This window comes from Carettochelys insculpta, chromosome 18 (genome assembly GCF_033958435.1).
Source record: "Carettochelys insculpta isolate YL-2023 chromosome 18, ASM3395843v1, whole genome shotgun sequence".
NCBI classification, from domain to species: domain Eukaryota; kingdom Metazoa; phylum Chordata; order Testudines; family Carettochelyidae; genus Carettochelys; species Carettochelys insculpta.
In genome coordinates, this window is record NC_134154.1 from 4,225,110 (window position 1) to 4,243,881 (window position 18,772).

General features: G+C 43.4%; 1 protein-coding gene across 1 annotated transcript; it reads right to left on the reverse strand.

The window, feature by feature from the left end:
- Window positions 1-730: 730 nt before the first annotated feature.
- On the reverse strand, window positions 731-8,805 carry DRG1 (developmentally regulated GTP binding protein 1). Its single transcript, XM_075012493.1, has 9 exons — window positions 8,670-8,805; window positions 8,275-8,398; window positions 7,400-7,575; window positions 5,844-5,913; window positions 3,909-4,078; window positions 3,001-3,131; window positions 1,976-2,143; window positions 1,442-1,564; window positions 731-845 (listed from the first exon to the last, which is right to left on the reverse strand). The coding sequence occupies exons 1-9, from the start codon at window positions 8,709-8,711 to the stop codon at window positions 746-748; spliced, it is 1,104 nt and encodes a 367-aa protein (XP_074868594.1). The 5' UTR covers window positions 8,712-8,805; the 3' UTR covers window positions 731-745.
- Between the last annotated feature and the right edge of the window lie 9,967 nt (window positions 8,806-18,772).

Below are 18,772 nucleotides of genomic sequence, written 5' to 3' on the forward strand. Positions count from 1 at the left end.
AGATTCACTTCATGACTAGTTATCTTTCCCTTACAACTTAAAGCATCAGTAACAGGTGAATTAAAGTCAACTGGCAGAATCTGGCTAAACTGGGAAAGGCTACACCATCAGCACTGCACTAGGTAATCCAAAATTCCCTTTTCAAGCTTTTATCCCATCCCCTCCAAAACTAGACAAAGGCTATCCCATTCAGTGATCACTTACCCCCTGAGCAAAAACTTTAAGAGCAAAGGAAAATGCTTAAGTTTCAATAAAATACAGGTCCATATCCTTATTATGCAACAGGAGATGATACTATGAAGTAGAATCCCTCAGCCTTCTGTATCACAGAGCTGCAAGATTAAGCACCAGGCATATGAAAAATCATCTTAACTCACCCTACAGGGCCCACTCTCTAAACACTAACACCTTTTTCAAAAGTTAATCAGCTCCTCCTCTGAAAGTAGGGCTTATAGCTGAGCTCTGCCCTGGTAAAGAATCATTTCTCAAGTTTATTCCTGCTGAAAAGGATAGGAGCTGTAGTAAGCCACTTTAAAGCTGACAAAGTTTATTTTAATCTTTACCCTTGGGAAATATACAAATATCCAGTTTCACACCCAGTCCTCTAAGAGAAACACTACCTTATAATAATCAACATGTCTGTCATTCTATCACAAAGTAAGGAACTACCATAAAGTCATCTTTCTCCCCCATACCTAAGGAAAAAGCTGACAAAATCAATCACAGCCAGTGAGTGAGAACAATTTTATTTCTTCACAATCTGAATGACATCTTCATCCTCAAGTGTGTGATCTTTGCCAACCTTCTGTGGATTGTGTTTAACTGATGAACCCCATACCAGTGCACTAAACAGAAATAACATGACACTAGTTAGTGTGACAGGCTAGTACAAGTCTGTAGATAGAGAAGACAGCATTATGCATACAAGCTTAGCTTTCACCCATATAGAACTACCTGCTCAGGCAATATTTCTCAAGTCCAAATAAAGAGCAAAAGTAGCCAAGAAATGCAGAAGGCAACAACTTAACTCACAGCTACTCTTACAGCTAAACAGGGTCACTTGTATAGATAGGAAAAGCACTTATCAGGCTGTGGATTACTGCTATTTTGTTGCTTTTAAACATTTATATTCTAAAGGAGACAATTTCACAAGTAAGGCTGACAACACTAAAGAAATGTTAAATCTAAGCATAGAATCACAGGGTTAGAGTGAATCAAAGGGGTTATCTAGACTAACTATTCCTGATAGAATTATAGTCCAGTCTTCAGTTACTATTGCAGTCCGGCTGGAAATTTAAATCCTGCCATTCAGGAATATCCTGCAGAAAATAAGTTAAAAAAGCTTGGCCCAAATTCTATCACTGGAAAGAGTATGCAGGGGGAAAGGAGAAAGGGTTACCAAGTTTCTGGCATATAGCAGTCTTTTGCAGACCATACTTACTACTTAAATTCTTTAATGAGATTTTTGTGAATCTTCATACAAAAGTCTTCTACAGTAGTCCTGGAGTCCGGAAGCACCACAGGAGAAGTATAATCTGGTAACTGTCCTTTAGGTTTGGTGTAGCTGCAATAGAGTGACCAATAAGTCTCAGTGCCTCCTCCCCTATTCAAGAGTCTTAACATAGCAAGGTTTTGTTTCCACACCACTTTAAGTCACATCTTGAGCAATTCTTGAGACTCTGGTGGGAGTCCTTTGATTTTTTTTAAGTTATCCTTTCATAGTATCTCTCATCTTCCTACTATGAAATAAGGCAACTCTGATCCCAATGCTGGAGAAACAGCTCCCTTCTTTGTTGTCCCAATCACACAGACAAACTCTATGGCCTTTGATTTCATATCAAAACAACACATTTGTTTTATTACAATGTTCTGTACCTGATTGCAAGAAGCCATTATATCTAGAATGAATAAACTAAGGATTCTCAGCTAATCCTCTACCCGACTATGCTGAACAGCAGCAGTCATCAGGACTCACATTCGCACCAGCCTGAGGTAGTCCCAGATTCTTTCCAAAAGGTCATCAAAATTCCACCGGTGGTGAGCAGAAATGGGTACACAGTGTGGCACCTTGTAAATTATATCCAATTCTTCAATGGAAATCTGGTCAATTTTATTCAGCACATAAATGCATGGGATGTAAACTCTGCAAAGGAAACAAGATGATAGGAAGATATCAGTAGCACCCAAAATTACTCCATTCTACTCTCCTTGGCTACATCTACACTAGCAGACTACATCAAAGTAGCCTATTTCGAAGTCAGGACATCAAAATTGGCTACTTCGACACGTATCATCTACACATCCTCCAGGGCTGGTGCCATCGACATTCAATGTCAAAGTAGTGCCGGGGAACATCGAAAGGAGCCGACCCTGAAGGAAATGTGGAGCGCGCGCGCACGCACGCACGCCAAAATAAGGGGCCAGCATGCTCCCTTAAAGGGCCCCTCCCAGACACACTTGACCTGCACAGCACAAGAGCCACAGAGCCAACAACTGGTTGCAGACCCTGTGCACACAGCATGGACCCCCAGCTGCAGCACGCGCTGACCGTAAAGCCCCGCAGGGGCTGGACAGAATGTCTCTCAACCCCTCAGCTGATGGCTGCCATGGAGGACCCCACTATTTCGAAGGAGCAGGACCCAGATCGTCTACACATGCCCTACTTTGACATTGAACGTTGAAGTAGGGCGCTATTCCCATCTTCGGATGGGAATAGCAATTTCGACGTCTCACCGCCTAATGTCTATTTCAACATCGAAATAGCACATGGCGCATGTAGATGCAACACGTGGTATTTCAACGTTGTGCCAGCTACTTCGAAGTAGCCGGCTAGTGTAGACGCACCCCTTGTGCAAAAACAAACACTGAAGAGCAGCTATGAAACCGCACCAGTAATTTGGCTTGTATTGGAAACAGACTTTGTAGAATCATGGGCTTATTTGTAATTTAAATATAGGTATGACAATCACACAACAGGATTTCCATAACCTGACACAGTACCTGTTTCCTTCAACAACATCAATTAGGTCATCAGCAGTGGCATCACTGCGCAGTGTGACATCAGCATTGTGAATTTTATACTCAGCTAAGATGCTCTTAACTGTTTCTGCATCTAGCTCACTCTGCGGACACTGTAAACATAGACACAGACACAATGTTACATAGGGAATGGAGAAGTTTACATTCAGTAAGCTATTACAATTATTGATGGTAGCACCTAGCACAAACTGCACACAGACAAAGAATAATATGTTGCACTTCACTAGAGTTAATGCTTCTGGCATAGATGTCTTAGGGACAGTGGAGAGAAATTTCAGTTCATAGCACAGGTTGAACCTCTTTAGTCTGGAGCTCTCCCATCCAGCAACATCCATAATCCAGCTTGATTTTAGTTAGCCAAATGACCACTTATCATGGGTGTGGCCAAGTTTCCTGCAGTCCTATAAAGTTACAACCAGTCCTGGCTATCAGTGTTCTGTGCTGTTATTTAGCGTTATTTACCCCTAAATGTCTTCTAGGAGTCCAGTAGGCAGTGACAGTGTTGGTAAATGCTGCTAGACAATATTGATCTCACATAGTTTGGAAAAATTCTCTCAGCCAGCACTGGTTAGGTCCCAAGGGTACTGGATTAGAGAGATTCAACCTGTGTTATCTTACTGATCCCATTTCCCACTAATGGCTGTAGTAAGATGTTTTCAAGAGCACCACTACCGGTCACATAGCTGTAACAGTGACCTTCTGGAAGCAGTACTTGTTTTAAGAATGAGTACTCCAGCTGCAAAAGGAATACCCTTTCCAAGGCACAGAGCCAGTGTTTCCAAATTCTCCATTCACAGATTAAGCATCTTCCTAGAATCAAGCAGCCTTCTGAATCCCTCATAACAACATGTTGAAATTTTCATACTGACCGTGGCTGTGAGATTGATGCCACCTTTATCTTTCTTCTTAAAGCCAATGTTTGGAGGTTTGCTATTCAGCCGTATTCCAAAGCCCTCCAGTTCATTTTCAATGATCCTTTTGTGTCCCAGTGGTTTCAATACATCCAAAACAATCAAAATGAGGTTACAGGTTCGAGCAACTGAGGACCAGAAAACAAAATTCCTTAAAAAGGGTAAATGCCCACACCCTATCAAAAGCACAATACTTCTAGACAAAAGAAAAAAAAAAAAAAAAAAAGAAATCCATCAAAGTTGGTGACAAGATGAGATACTACCAGTGGGCTGAATCCTGCAATTTAATTACCGTTTGAAGTTTGTTCAGAGGTCTACAAGGACTGAAGGTCTAGTCTTATTTCCTGATGTTTACATCACATACAAATGTCAACACTATAGTTGAGACACTTTAAGGTCACAAGAGAACATTAACTCATCTAGTCTGAAATTAAACCTTCCTACCTAGTATCCTTGATAGCAGAGGCAGAGGCCAATGATTAAATGGCCCTGGAGAATTAGTTAACTTTTTTCACTTCTAGAAGGAATAACTGAAGACAGCTAGACCAGTCTACACTAGTCCAAATCTTTGAAATGGTCATTTCAAAGATTTCAAATGAGGGGTGAAAATGCATATTCAGTGCCTCATTAGCATGCCACCAGCTGCGGCTCTTCAAAATTGCCACTTTTCACTGCTGCACAGCTCGTCCAGACAGAGGTCCTTTTCAAAAGGACCCCGCCAACTTCGAAATCCCCTTATTCCTATCTGCTCATAGGAATAAGGGGATTTTGAAGTTGGCGGGGTTCTTTGGACCAGCCGCGCAGCAGCGAAAAGCGGCAATTTCGAAGAGTTGAGGCTGGTGGCATGGTAATGAGGCGCTGAATATGCATTTCAGCACCTCATTAGTAATCTTCAAGATGGCCATTTGCATTTGCATGGCCATTTCAAAGATTTGGGCTAGTATAGACACAGCCTTAGAGAAGCAACATGGATAGCCACTTCTCTCACTATCCACGCTGTACTTCTAGTGTAACAGAGGAATTATCTTTAGTGCCACTCCTGATATGTTGGGTGAGTAGTAAGTTACTGCATGGCTGAATTTAATATGAGGCATATGTCTTCTGATGAATTCAGTGAAACACACAGGAACCAAAAAGTCACATCACATATTTGATCCATCACTAGATTTTCTTGATCTATAACCGATTTGATTTGTACTACCAGTTGAAAATTAGTCAGTTAATGTCACCTAAAGCGGATGTTTCATTCTTCAGGTCAGAGTTTAACTCACAGAAATAACCTTGGTGTCCAAATTTTGATACCACAATAATAAGCATAGGAAACAAATGTGAGATAAGCTAAAAAACAGCCTTGTTTCAATGTGAAATTGTGTCTGCCTCTGAACCATTAAAACAAAAAAGCAGTAAAATAGCCCTTAAAAAAAAAGCAGTCAAGTAGCACTTTAAAGACTAACAAAATTATTTATTAAGTGGGTCTGTCCCACGAAAACTCACCTAATAATTTATTTTGTTAGTCTTTTAAGTGCTACTTGACTGCTTTTTTGTTTTGATAGTATACAGACTAGCACAGCCTTCTCTCTATTACTACTGAACCATTAGAGTACTTCAGGGGAGAAGCCATGAAGACTCAGAACTTCTCAGCACTTAGAATTGTCAAAGTTTCAGGCAATCTATCCATTCAAGTGGAGAAAAGCAACTTTCCCCACTGTCTACAGGTTAAATAACTCACTTCAGCATAAAAAAACCAAAACATTACCAAGGCATTAGAAATATAGGACATTTCCAGGGTCCAGAAAGCAATCTCAGACCCATACAACAACTCTGAAACCAAGCGCACCACCAACTTAGCCATTATCTTCCAGAAACTGCTTCTTCCAGGCCTACTATACTCACCAGCAATGACCTGTCGGCCCCTGCCTTTCCCATCTTTAGCTCCCTCAATAATTCCTGGGAGATCAAGAAGCTGTGTTTGGAAGAGAGGAAGAAAATCCATTATGTACAGAATGCCTCCCTTGCCACAGAAGAGCAGGATCTCATTCCATTTCTAAAATACTGCATTTACTGGGAATCTGAATAGAAGATGACAGACAATTGTCTCCCCTTTGGCTACTACACACAGGCTGTGGCCACACTTGGACAAAACTCCAAAATGGTCATGCTAATGGCCAAATTGAAGAATATTAATGAGGTATTGAACTGAATATTCAGTGCCTCATTAGCATTTACATGCTGTTGGCCACAGCACTTCAAAAGCACTGCTTTTGAACGCATGTGGGTTGGCACGGTTACAAGGGGTCCTTTTCAAAAGGACCCTGCACATTTCAAAATCCCCTTCTTCCTCTCAGCTGAGACGAAGAAAGAAACTTCAAAATGCGTGTGGTCCTTTCGACGAGGACCCCCGTGTAGCCGTGCTGAGCATGTTTGAAAGGGGTACTTTCGAAGCGCCGCAGCCAGAAGCATGCGAATGCTAATGAGGCGCCTCTGGTATTCTTTAATTTGGCCATTAGCATGGCCATTTCAAAGTGTTGGCCAAGTGTGGCCGCAGTCATAGATTTCTGGGTCAAAGGCAACCACTGAGATCACCTACACCGACTTCTTGTGTAGCACAGGCCCCATAATAATCCATAGAGCACAGCTATTAGGAAAAAAAAAAAAACTCTGATCTAAAAATCTACCTTGGCACACTGTTCCAATGGTTAATTATACTCACTGTTTAAAAAAAGAAAAAAAGGTAGACCACCTTTTCCAGTCTTTTTTTGTCTAACTTCTACTTCCAACCATTGGATTGTGTTATATCTTTCTCTACTTGTAATGTGCTCCTCCTGTAGATACATAATCACCATAATCAAGTCACCTTAAAGCTTAACCTTCTCTTTGCTAAACTACACAGTCCATAAATCTATCATCATCCAGGATGTTTTTAAATCAGTTCCACACCCCCTCATTCTCATAGTGCTTCTCTGAACCTCTACAATTTATCAATAGCTTTGCTGAATTGTGGACACCAAAACTGGATGTGATGCTGCAGCAGCAGTTGCACCACTGTCCAACAGCTGTAAAAAGACCTTTGTTCCCGTAATTGGGATTTCCCATTTGCCCATCTAAGTGTCACATTAGCCCTTTCGGTCCCTATGGGAGCACACATTCAGCTGATTATCCACCGTAACACCCAAAATTTTATTTCCCTTTCTGTATTGGTGTAATGAAATATGGCAATTCCTGTTGTACAAAATGTGGAAGAACTCCCTTGCTATAGAACTTTCTCACAGAAACACAGTGAGAAGTTTGAGAATTATTTAAAGTTAATTCTCAATAAAAGATTTTGAGAAGCATCTTCTCCAAACATTCTCTTATTACTTTACCTCTAACGTATTAACAGCAGACAAGATAGCACAGCTATAGCCGTAGCCAAATTACATACCCACTTCTTGTAAACAAGAGGGTCTCACCTGTATTTTTGCTCCTTTATATCTAATGACTCCAGGCACAGTAGTCAGTGTGGTGAACTCATATGCTGCCACTTCTGAATACACACCAGCAAGGTTACTCAGCAGAGTAGATTTCCCCACTGAGGGAAAACCCACAAACCCAATTCGAGCATCACCAGTCTTTGCAACATCAAAACCTACAACATAATAAAAAAATTAATGACAAAGTTCAAAGATTCTCTGGTTTTTGGAGAGAAGGACCATTAACATGACACTTTTCCAATGGAGGAAGTGCAGTCCATGTAGCTTTACTATGCAGACACACCCTGCAAACTACTCACTTGAAGATACTGAGTCTGAGAAACATACCTGATATGGACTATACTTGCTCACTTAAAAGTGAGGGCTACTGCAAGGTGCTCCATTAACTGACACACACAGGTTTCTGCTAATAGAGCCGCTTCACTAAATCCTCCATAAACCTGCTTATCAAATACCAAGCCATGAAAGCAACACAGGCCTGAGACTCTTTATCTGACCAAAAAACCAAAAACTTGGTTCCTAACTGTAGGCATCACCACTATTCTGAGACTATCCCCCCGCCCTCCCCTTGCTGCAGCACCACAGTGCAGTTTTAGTGCACTAGCTGGAGCTGATGCAGTGAGACTGCTCCGCACACAGGGGTGCGCCTCCCAGCTGCTGTGCAGACATAACCTCTAGGAGAAAGACAAGAAGTCCTGTTCTCGAAGATACAGACTAACACGGCTACCCCTCTGATACTCCAGGAAAAAAGGTACCCAAAAGTCAGACCACCCTTTCGTTCAGCTACCGCCACACCCTGAACCTGGGAACGGGAAGGGACGTCTCCGCAGAAGGAGCCCGGGGGAAAGACCCACCTTCTCCCGGGCCGCCGCCGCCGCCTCCTTTCGGGGTGATGAGCTCCCGCCGCAGCTTGGCCAAGCGAGCCTTCAGCAGCCCCAGGTGGTGAGCCGTGGCCTTGTTCTTCTGCGTCCGGGCCATCTGCGGAGCAGCACAGCGCACCGCTACCAGACCCAGAGGGAGGCAGCCAGGGGGGCGCGCGGGCTCGGGGCCCAGCGGCGCGGCTCCCGCTGCCCGAGGACCCCCAGGAGGCTCCGGCCGCTCGAGCGGGAAGGAGAACGCAGGCAGCCCCACCGCCCTCAGCAGCTCGCGAGGCCGTCACCCCGGCGCGGGTCCGGGAGTGCTCCGGCCACACGGCGGGTCGCGGGACCCGGTAGCGGACCTCCCGCCGCCCCCCTCCCGCCCAGGTTACCTCAGCCTCGATCTCCGCGATCTTGGCTAACGTCCCGCTCATGCTGGCGACGACCCCGGCCCGCTCGGCGACCGGCCACTCCGACCCAGCTCCTCCGCCGCCCGGCCCTGCACTGACTCAACGCGAGGCTGCGCGAGAGCCCGGCAGCACTCGCGAGACGTCACCGTGGTCCACCGCGCCAAGAAGCCAGCCACCTCCGACGGGTAGCCCCTCCCACTCAAGAGCCCAAGCCACGCCCCCAAGGCCCGCCCTCCCTGACCCATAACTCCTCCTTTACCCCCAAAGCCACCACCTCCGGAGGAGAGCCCCGCCCACACACGGAAAAAGAGCCCTAGCCCCGACCCTCAGAAAACTCCGCCTCTCCAGCTCGAGCAGCACGAGCCTTAACGTCACGCAGCCAGTGGATCTGCGGCCAGAGCGCCCCCCAGGGGTGGGGACCGAGCTCTGCCGCGCCGCGCGCGCGCGCGCGCGCAGCCTCCCTCAGCCGCGGGCGCTGGGCGTTGTCTACAGTGGGGTTAAGGAGCGGTCTCGAGCGGCGGCCTGTGCGTCTGTCCGAGCCGCCCTGTCACAGCGCTGAGGGGAAGCCGTCCTCGCTGCTTCTCTCCTTGGCTCGTTCCCCAGTCTCCTGCTGGGGGCCTTTGCTCGTTAGCCCGCGGGGAGGCGAGGATGAATGGAAACTAGGCGTTCAAATACAGCGCTGGGTGCAGACATTGTGTCTTCGATATCTTTTCTCTACCTACTAGGCACGGTTGGAGAGAGGCCGCGGGATCACGGTGGGCCACTGCAAGGCGGCTGATGCTCCAGGGATCGAAGCAGGGAGTTCCCAGTGCAGCTCAAAGCATAAGCCATTACAGCCTGAAGTAAAACTCTAGCTGAGAAGACTAACAACCCCTGTCCGCTGCAGATTACAGGCCCCGTGCGTCCTACAGTATTCAACCAGGAATTAAGTGCTAGAAAATTATGACTCTGGGTAGGAAAACATATTCCTATTGCTGTCGTATTACTCTAATACCTAGGGACCTTAGTCATAGGCCAGGAACCCACTCTTAGTTCTCTCTCCTGCTGTAATTCCAAGGCAGCAAAACCATGACAATTGGTATGAGGAAGATTTCAAGACTGGATGAGAGAGATTTTAAAAGTCTTCCTGAAGCACATTGCAAAATCTTTCTTCATAAGAAGGTAATGCTTTTAAAACAACAAAAAGAAGCCATCTCCCTTCATAGGAGTGACATGTTGGGTCTGTAGATCTTATCAGTAAACAGAAAGGCAGACTGTGATGAGAAGTGCAGGCTGTATAACCCTTTACAGTTTGCCAAATAAAATAAGGAAAACGCTACATGGAGCGATGGAGCTTGGACCCTGAAGAATCCCCTTCAGAGCTCAAGGTAAGAGGGCAGGGCAACTTCAGCTAATATGACATATATACAAAGCAGATCAGTTTGGCTAAATAGAGGCTACTTGGTGGAAAGAAAAGTCACTGTCCCTTTAAAAACAACAAGAAGTCCTGTGGCACGTTATAGACCAACAGATATTTTGAAGCATAAGCTTTCATGGGCAACGACTCGCTTCATCAGATACATGAGTGCATGATGAAGCAGGTCTTTGCCCACGAAAACTTATGCTCTGAAGTATGTTAATCTGTAAGGTGCCACAGGACTTCTTGTTGTTTTTGAAGATACAGACTAGCATGGCTACCTCTGATACTTGTCCTTTTAAAGGAATGCTCTTAATAATAGGTTCACATTTGTTTTACTGTGTATTGAAAATTTAGTTTCTTTATCCAAGGAATTTGAGAGCGTTACAAAGGAGGGGTTGTGCTAGCTCTTAAACCTAAAGCGCTATCAAAGAGGATTCCCACCCACCTCTTACCTAATAAGCAGTGCTATTTTGTTCCAGTTCTTGCCGGTACTACCTCAGCAGCCCCAGCCATGGGATTGGCTGGAGTGAGGGGGCGCAGAGCCAGCTGAGCACCCTCTCCCCTTTTTTTTCATAAAAAAGGCACTGCTGCTAAGTGTGTTTGATGGCTCCTGCGGAGAGGCCTGTGCATTGCTGATATACCACAAGGACATAATGTTACACAAAAACAGTCCAAAGTGTCTTGGGTGTGTCTCCACAACTCTGATCACATGATACTTCCTTTCCTGTTTAAAACACAAAAGGTCGTAACCATTCTGAAAACAGAATTACTGAGATTATCATCACAACCAACCCTCATGACCAAAGAATTCCTAGGTCCATTACAGGAGTAAAACATAGTTATTTCTAAAAGTCCATATGGTGTATCTGGCTACAAATTCACCCTTTCCTAGATATTGATTTAATTAACAAAGATACTAACAGTAGCTCTGTTTAAGCTTGTTCCTCAGACTTAGTTATTCTTAGGGTTCCTACCTCAAAACTGCTTAGCCCAGACCCTAGTTCTCTTATTTTCTGAAAGTCACTCATCTCTTTTACAGCCAGGGAGAAAAGACACTACCCACTTCCAGAGCTGGCAGACCCCTCCTAAGACTTTCCCAACATGATCAACATCTTCTAACAGTAACAGAGTATGGTATCAAAACAAAAAAGCAGTCAAGTAGCACTTTAAAGACTAACAAAATAATTTATTAGGTGATGACCACTTCTGAATACAGACTAACACAGCTATCTGTCGCTATTCAACATGCAGAGGATGGTACGTGAGGCAAACACAAGCTGGGGATTGATTTTGCACACCCTACTACAAACACATGAAATTGAACTATCTGGGGTTAGCAGTGGACCTCAGCACTCCTCAGTATCATGAGGAGTAAAGGAAATTGATGGGCAAAACTCTCCCTTTGACCTCCCTGTGTGAGGGTGGCCAAGTAAGTTGATTGTAGGTAAGTCAGTTCTAGCTACACAGTTGCCATAGCTAGATTTGCAAATCTACCATCAACTTTAATGTCTCATGTAGACCTGACCTAAGGTGCTGGGGAGCAATGCACTGGCCTCAGGGGAGGGAAGAACCCCACTATACGAAGCAGGCATGATGAGAGCAGGAGCGGCATGGCGAGACCCTGCCATGGGCCACCCAGGAGAAGGAGATGCCAGTGAAGGAGAAGGGCAGCCTAGTGGTGCAGCTGGCAGTGGGAGTAGCTGCTGCACCAGCTGAGCTGTGAGTGGGAAGAGCTGCTGCTCACCAAGAGGCAGAGAAAGGAGCTGGGCCAGACCACCATGCTGCAGCAGGAGTAGGATGAGAGCCACCTCCTGGCAGGCACAGAGCTGCACCAGGAACCGAGGGAAGACACCTCTCCACCATCTGGCACATTTGAGCATCTGGGAACCTCCCAGTCCCAGGACTGTTGATATGAAAGAGTTTATTGTACTTATTTTCTTGCACATGAACATAACCAAAATTTCCATCGGTTTGGATTACATTAGACAGGTGTGGTGTCCCCCCACCTCACTGATTTGACCAAGAAGGTGCCCCACCCCTGCAATAGAACCTGGGAGAAAATAAGGAGAGCAAGTCAGAAAGAGAAGGAGAAATCCACCTGAAAGTCTAACTGAGCTGCATGTTATCTCTCTGCTCTGAGGTAAATGGAGGATGGGAAGTTGTTGTTTTACCTACCTGTTTTAATAGAAAAACAGAACTTTTTTTTGGTTGAGAAAATTCTATTCCCTAAGGCACTTTTTGTTAATGAACATAAATGGGTTCAGGGTGATAATCCAAGCACTGAAGTAATTGGGTAACTTGATCAGCCTCTCAAGTGGCCCAGTCCTTAAACATGTGACACAATTAGGGATGAAGCAAAATGATCAGGGGAGCCCACAGACATGCCAGGCTCTTTGACTGGGGCAGGGGGCTCCATGCTCCCAGTATTGGCAAGACCTCAGGCAGAAAGGGCAGTGGCCAATGGCAGCCAGCCCTCTGTACCACCAGGACTACAGCACCCACCCACATTTCTACCTGGTCAGAGCACACTGTGTGATGCCTCCACCTCTCCAGGCAGCCCTAAGACCTGCCCAGAGTGTGCCACATGACACTCAGGTGACAATTTAAAAGGCTCAGGGCTCCAGTTTAAATCACGGAGGCCCAGGGCAACTGTCCACTTTGTTCCTGGGTGTTGGCAGACCTGAAGATGGGAGAAGAAAAATAAATATTGTAAGGTAGTAGAAATCAGTGTAAATAAATTGTCCAAAACTCTTGTTTGCAGTGTTGTTGTAGTCCTTTTGATCCCATGTCTCAGGATAGGAGAGCCTCAGGAGACAAGATGAGGGATAACTTTTACTAAACTAAGGAACATAAATCAGACATCAGGAACAGTAAGGTACAGAAGCCTGTGGGTGAACACTTCAGTCTCCCTAGACACTCAGTGGCAGATTTAAGGGCGACAGTCCTGAAACAAAGAAATTTCAGAAATCAAATGGGGAGAGAAATCTCTGAGCTGCAATTTATTTTCAAATTTGACTCCATTAACCAAGGATTAAACAGAGACTGGGAGTGGCTCGCAGTTTACAAAGGCAGCTTCTCTGCCCTGGGTGTTAATATCTCCCCATTAGACTCTAACAAAGGCTCACATCACGCTGTCTGATCTGACTAGTTTTTTCCTCTTTTGATAAGTACTATTGATACTGGGCCATTTCCACCTTTCTGAATAGATTTTGTCAGCTCTGGCCCTCCCTTTTACTGGGGCCCCACTCTTTAAATACCCCTCTGAAACCACCCCCGGACTCATGCATCTGATGAAGCGGGTCTTTGCCCGCAAAAGCTTATGCTCCAAAATATCTGTTAGTCTGTAAGGTGCCACAAGACTTCTTGTTGTTCTCGAAGCTACAGACTAACATGGCTACCTCTCTGATACTTTTTACTAAACTAGTTTCTGTTAGTGGAAAGAAAAGCTTTCAAACTCCAGAGTTGTTTTTCAGATCTAGAGACAATAACCAGAATACACAACTAAATACATGGTGGAACACACTGAACCTCTTCTGTTTAACAATGTCAGTTCCACACATGGAAGTTGGTCAAATAAAAGATATTTCCTCACCCACCATGTCTCCAAATGTGCAAAATTTCTACTTCTCTCATTAAACTTACGTATATTTTGGTAGGCCGTCATGTCCGACGACAACATCTTGAGCTTGCACAAGCTCATCGGCTGTGGACTCGCATGTGGCTGAGGAGCCCAAGCTTTGAATGGCATGGGCGTTCACAGCGGGGGCAAGGGAATTGTCCTGGCTCTGTTGGTGCAGCTGCTGCTGTTGCTTTATTCCTCTCACGCTCATCAATGAGGCATACGTGTCGCTGCTCTTCAAAGTTGTCATACGCTTGTCATATGAGAGCACACCAGCCTGTTCGGTCTTTTGCATGCTGCTCTAGCTGATCTGGTTTTAAACAAGCATGAGCAATGTTGGCCTTCACGCAGTCTTTATACCTCTTGTGAGGCCTACCTTGATTCCTTTTGCCCTGGGAGAGCTCACCATAGAGGAGTTGCATAGGGATTCTTGACTCCTCCATTCGTATGACTTGACCTGTCCAGCGAAAGTGGGCTTTCAGATCATGGCTTCAATGCTCATGGTTCCTGCTCTGTCCAGGACTTCCGGGTTCGTAACTCTGTCCTGCCATCGAATGTGCAGTATTGACTTCAGGCTGCATGTGTGGAAGCGCTCCAGCAGTTTTATAAGTTTTCTGTACAAGGTCCAGGTTTTACAGCCATACAGGAGACTGGTCAGAACTACAGCCTTGTACACCTTCAGTTTAGAAACTTACCAATCAAGTAAAATAATGAAAGGAAGATAACCACAAGGTGGCGTAGGAGGGAATCAAATTTGTATCTGAAGTAACAGATGTCTCTCTGTCAAGTACAGTAGTTGAGAGATAATACATGGTGTGGTTACAGTCATGGCTGCTAGAATAGGGAATGTTGAGGCATCTAATCATAAGATCAGGTACGTGGCCACAGGCACACTCTTCATCCCATTAAGATAATGAAAGATGAAGTGAGTGTTTTGGAAAAAAATCAGAACTAGAGTCGGATCTGTTTCCTGGCTCTCAGCTCTAACATTCACTCACACTACTGTTAACTCACCGTGTGATTTTTGGGCAACTCAGTTCCACTAGCTACACAATAGGGATAGTGCATACTTGCCTCATGGCAATGTCAAGGCTTAATTCATTAAAGCCTGTAGATATAGATTTAGAGCCTCACATATAAGATATTCAGATGCGACAGCAATGAGCGGGATGGCCCAGAGAAGTGATATGTAATATATGCATGAAAGGTTTACCATGTCTCCTGTTCTAAGCAATTTTACTCTTCATGGGCCAAATCCCAAGGTTCTTATTCAAGTAAAGCCTTCATGGAAGCCAACTGAAATTTTTGAGTGAATTATGTAAGGATTTTAGGATTTTGGATAATTGGTGTAAAATGGATAAAGTCTGTATGATTATTAATTTTATAATCTTGCCAGTGTTTGTACTGTCTTTCTTGTTTATAGTCATATGCAAAACTTATTTTTAAAAGAGCATTTTATGCTAGTTAATTCCTTCAGGTATGTGACTGTCTTCTGTAACTGTAAAGGCAAACCTTTAGTGAAAAAACAGTTTATCTGCAGTGCAGAAAATAATCCCTTTAAAACAAGAACCATTCTGGATGTTTAGTATGCAGTGTGACAGAGTTCTGTAGTAAAACTAAACATTTAGGTAAATCTAGAGGCATAAGGCCAAGAGTTTTTTGCCTGCTCAGCCCCATAAGAAATGATAATGTGCCATTGTAGTTCACACTGCCATGTCTCCTATTGAATCTAATCTTCATGTCAGTCACTCTTGGACTGATCAGATTTATAAACAAGTACCTTCCACTTAGGTAACTGGAAACAGAGCCTTTGCATTCTAGACTGTTGGGAAACAGATTAAAGAGGACTAAAGTGAGGAAAGAAGGGAGGATGGAACATAGAGACAATGAAAATGTACCTAGGTGGTCATTCACTGCTATGTTGGATCAGATTTTGGGGCATTTGAGAATAAAAACATTTTGCAACTAATGTTCTTGCATCTATACATACCAGCATGATTATACATCACTAAAACAAATGTCCTTTGCAATCTAACTGTCACATATTCACATTCATTTCTGGGCACAAAATAATTAAAATTAAGACTGACAATAAGAAGACTCTCACCATGAAGAACACAGGGTTTAGAATCTTGTAAAACAAAGTTCTAGTAATAATAATTCACCCAAATTCTCTGTTTTCCACAAAAGTATTAGGTTTTTTAAACTTAAGAAAAACTTGATCAAACAGTTATTCTTGCTTTTTACCTTAGGAAGCATAATAGAACTGATAAAAATTAATACTTTCATATAGTTCAAGCTCTCTGGAATCCAGATAATGTATATATCTAGTGATTAGAACCAATGTATCTGTATTATGGTACCACCTGGAGACCCAACCAAGAAACAAGGAAAGAAGGAACCAAACTGAAGAGAAGTGTACAGAGATTGCTAAAGAGAAAAAAATCAGCCAGTTAAGAAATGTGCAGTGAAAGCAAAGACGGGATAAATGAAAGATATGGAAAAGCACAAAAATAGGCAAGCAATTAACATTTTCCAAAAAACTTTCATCACATCAAAGACAATTAAGAAATGCACAAACACTCTGTTACTTTTCCATAAGAATGGCCATAGTGGGTCAGACCAAAGGTCCGTTTTAGTTCACTATCCCACCTTCTGATAGTGGCCAATGCCAGATACTTCAGAGGGAATAAAAGGAATAGGTAATACATTTTAGCAAATGATAAAGTTGTCACAGAAATGTGACATGCTTGTGAATATGTGGTTGGTGTACCACCATCCACCATCGGTATTAAGATGCGATCCGCAACACCACAAAACTTGAGAATCCTTACTCTTTGGATCAGCATTCCCATGGGATGTCTCCCTGTCAAAAAATAATGAATGTGCAGTAACTTGTGAAACTAAGCCATTAAGGGCCAGGGACTCTTAGTTCTGTTTGTACAGTTCCTAACACAGTTTTGGTGCTATAATGATACCTGCTATCCCTACACTTGTACGGTACTACATCCATATACCAAAACTATATTATTAAAAAGCTAATCAAATTCCTGTGTGCTACTATTCTAATAGTAGAAATAGTGCTGGAGTTGGGACTGGGCACCTGATAAGAATAAAATAATTGAAAAATATGTCTGAACAACACAGGTGCAGAAAGAGAACAACAAAGAGAAGCTGGATAGATGACAAAAAGACATTGAACAAAAAATGCATAACAATCAGGAAAGAGAGAGAACACAACAGAAAGAAAATAGACTGAGATCAACCTGCAAAAGCAAATGAAATCCCTGCACTGAAGGTAGGAGTGAAGTGAACTTTTTAAATACAAAACTCATTATTTGTACTACAATTAGTACATTATCATCAAGCCACTAATTTGCTGATTCTGATGAGGGTAAACAAGTTACAGGGTGATAATACTCCTAATAAGGTTTTTACATGATGTGGTATGCAAAGGCAGGTTGTAGCCTCCACTTTAGGAAAAAAGTCAGTCTTAACTCTGAGGCCAGTCATGCACAACTTGTCTTAAACATACATTGTAAGAAATTGACTTACATTCTATCAATCATGCCTTATTCATCAGCTAATGTGCTACCCAGCAATCTAATAGTATATATCACAGCTTAAATGAGATAGCCTAAAATACATTTAACTTTTTAGTGTTGCTAAAATAAATGTCCAGAAACTGTAGTCTCAGATGAACTCTTATAAATATTAAAAATACATAGAAAGAAATGTAAATGGGTCAAATATCTATTTTACTGTGAGTGGCACTAATCCTTTTTATTAAGAGCATAATTATCGAATAAATATTAAATCCAAAGGTAAAAAAAAGAAGTAACGTATGGAACATTTGCTAACTGATTTAAATATCAATCATCTTTAGATAGCAATATGCCTCTTCTCTCTCCCATCTTCCCTGTAATTCTTCAGTCTCTGTGCTTAACCTCACTAAAACAGCAAGAATGCATTTTGATGGGTGAAACACCCTTTATAAAGGGAATAAAATACTGGATTCAGAAACCTCCATGACAATTGGGAGGTGGCAGTTGATCAGATGGAGATTGGTGGGGGGGAATATAGGCTGTGAAGGAGAGATTTGATGATTTGTGATTGTGTATGTGTGGGACAGAACAGCCATGTCTACACGAGTGGCTTTTCCCAGTAAAACTGAGCTTTTGCCAAAAAAAAGCACAGATGTCTGCACAGCAAATGCCTTTTATCTACAAAAACCTGGCACATCAGCCGGCAGCATTATACCTCTCCCAACAGTGCTCTGTTGGCAAAACAGCTGTGTAGACACTCTGAGGCCCTTTTGTGTACAGACAGGGCTTCCAGTTCACCAGACAGCCCTGTTTGCAGATCTTCCAGTCAGCCATTCTGTAAAGAAATAGCCCAGCAGTTTGGCTGCTTTCTGTCGACAGTGCAGATTGCTCTTGTGATCTGCTTTTGTCTGTAGATGTGAAGGCTAAGGTATTAAGTGATAGGAGGAAAATAAAATAGATAGATCCCCAGCCTTAATGTTTCAAGAGTAACCTCTGTCATGTAGAAGAGGTGAAGATACCAGTTAAGTTGCTGTGCTGCTCTTGGATCTACAGCAGGTGATTGTCTTTAACTGGCATGATACATGAATTAGACTATGAGTATGTAGAATGTTAATCCAGTGCACTATTTAATAAAAAGGATGACTGGCTTCACTTTCCACAGATTACACCACTTTGGAGTTGAATATTTAACTTTCCACACGAATAGCAGGAGGCATGCTTTGGATGATGTCCCTTTGCTGGAAGAGATGAAATGTTGGAACCAGAAGGTTCTGTGGGAGTTAGAGAAAGGTCTGTAGAAAGTGGAGAGTCAGTGACAGGAATTCAGGCCCCCTCCTCCTAGAGGAGGGGAGACAAAAGACAGGGAGGGAAACCTAGTAGGAAGCAGGTTGAGACGAGCCATGTCAGGGAATAGGGAGATGAGTAAAGAAAAAAGGGGACAGAACTATGGAGGGGAAGAGACAGAACTAAAACTCCCCAGAAGAGGTTGTCAGTTCTTGACTACCTCTTTGCATTTATATCT

Excerpts from the sequence above, each read along its gene's own strand:
- DRG1 (XM_075012493.1), bottom strand. The coding sequence starts at position 8,711 with ATGAGCGGGACGTTAGCCAAGATCGCGGAGATCGAGGCTGAG. Across the intron at positions 7,576-8,274 it reads CGGCGGCGGCCCGGGAGAAG|GTTTTGATGTTGCAAAGACT; the intron begins GTGGGTCTTTCC and ends ATTATGTTGTAG. Across the intron at positions 846-1,441 it reads CTCATTAAAGAATTTAAGTA|TGCACTGGTATGGGGTTCAT; the intron begins GTAAGTATGGTC and ends ATTTCTGTTTAG.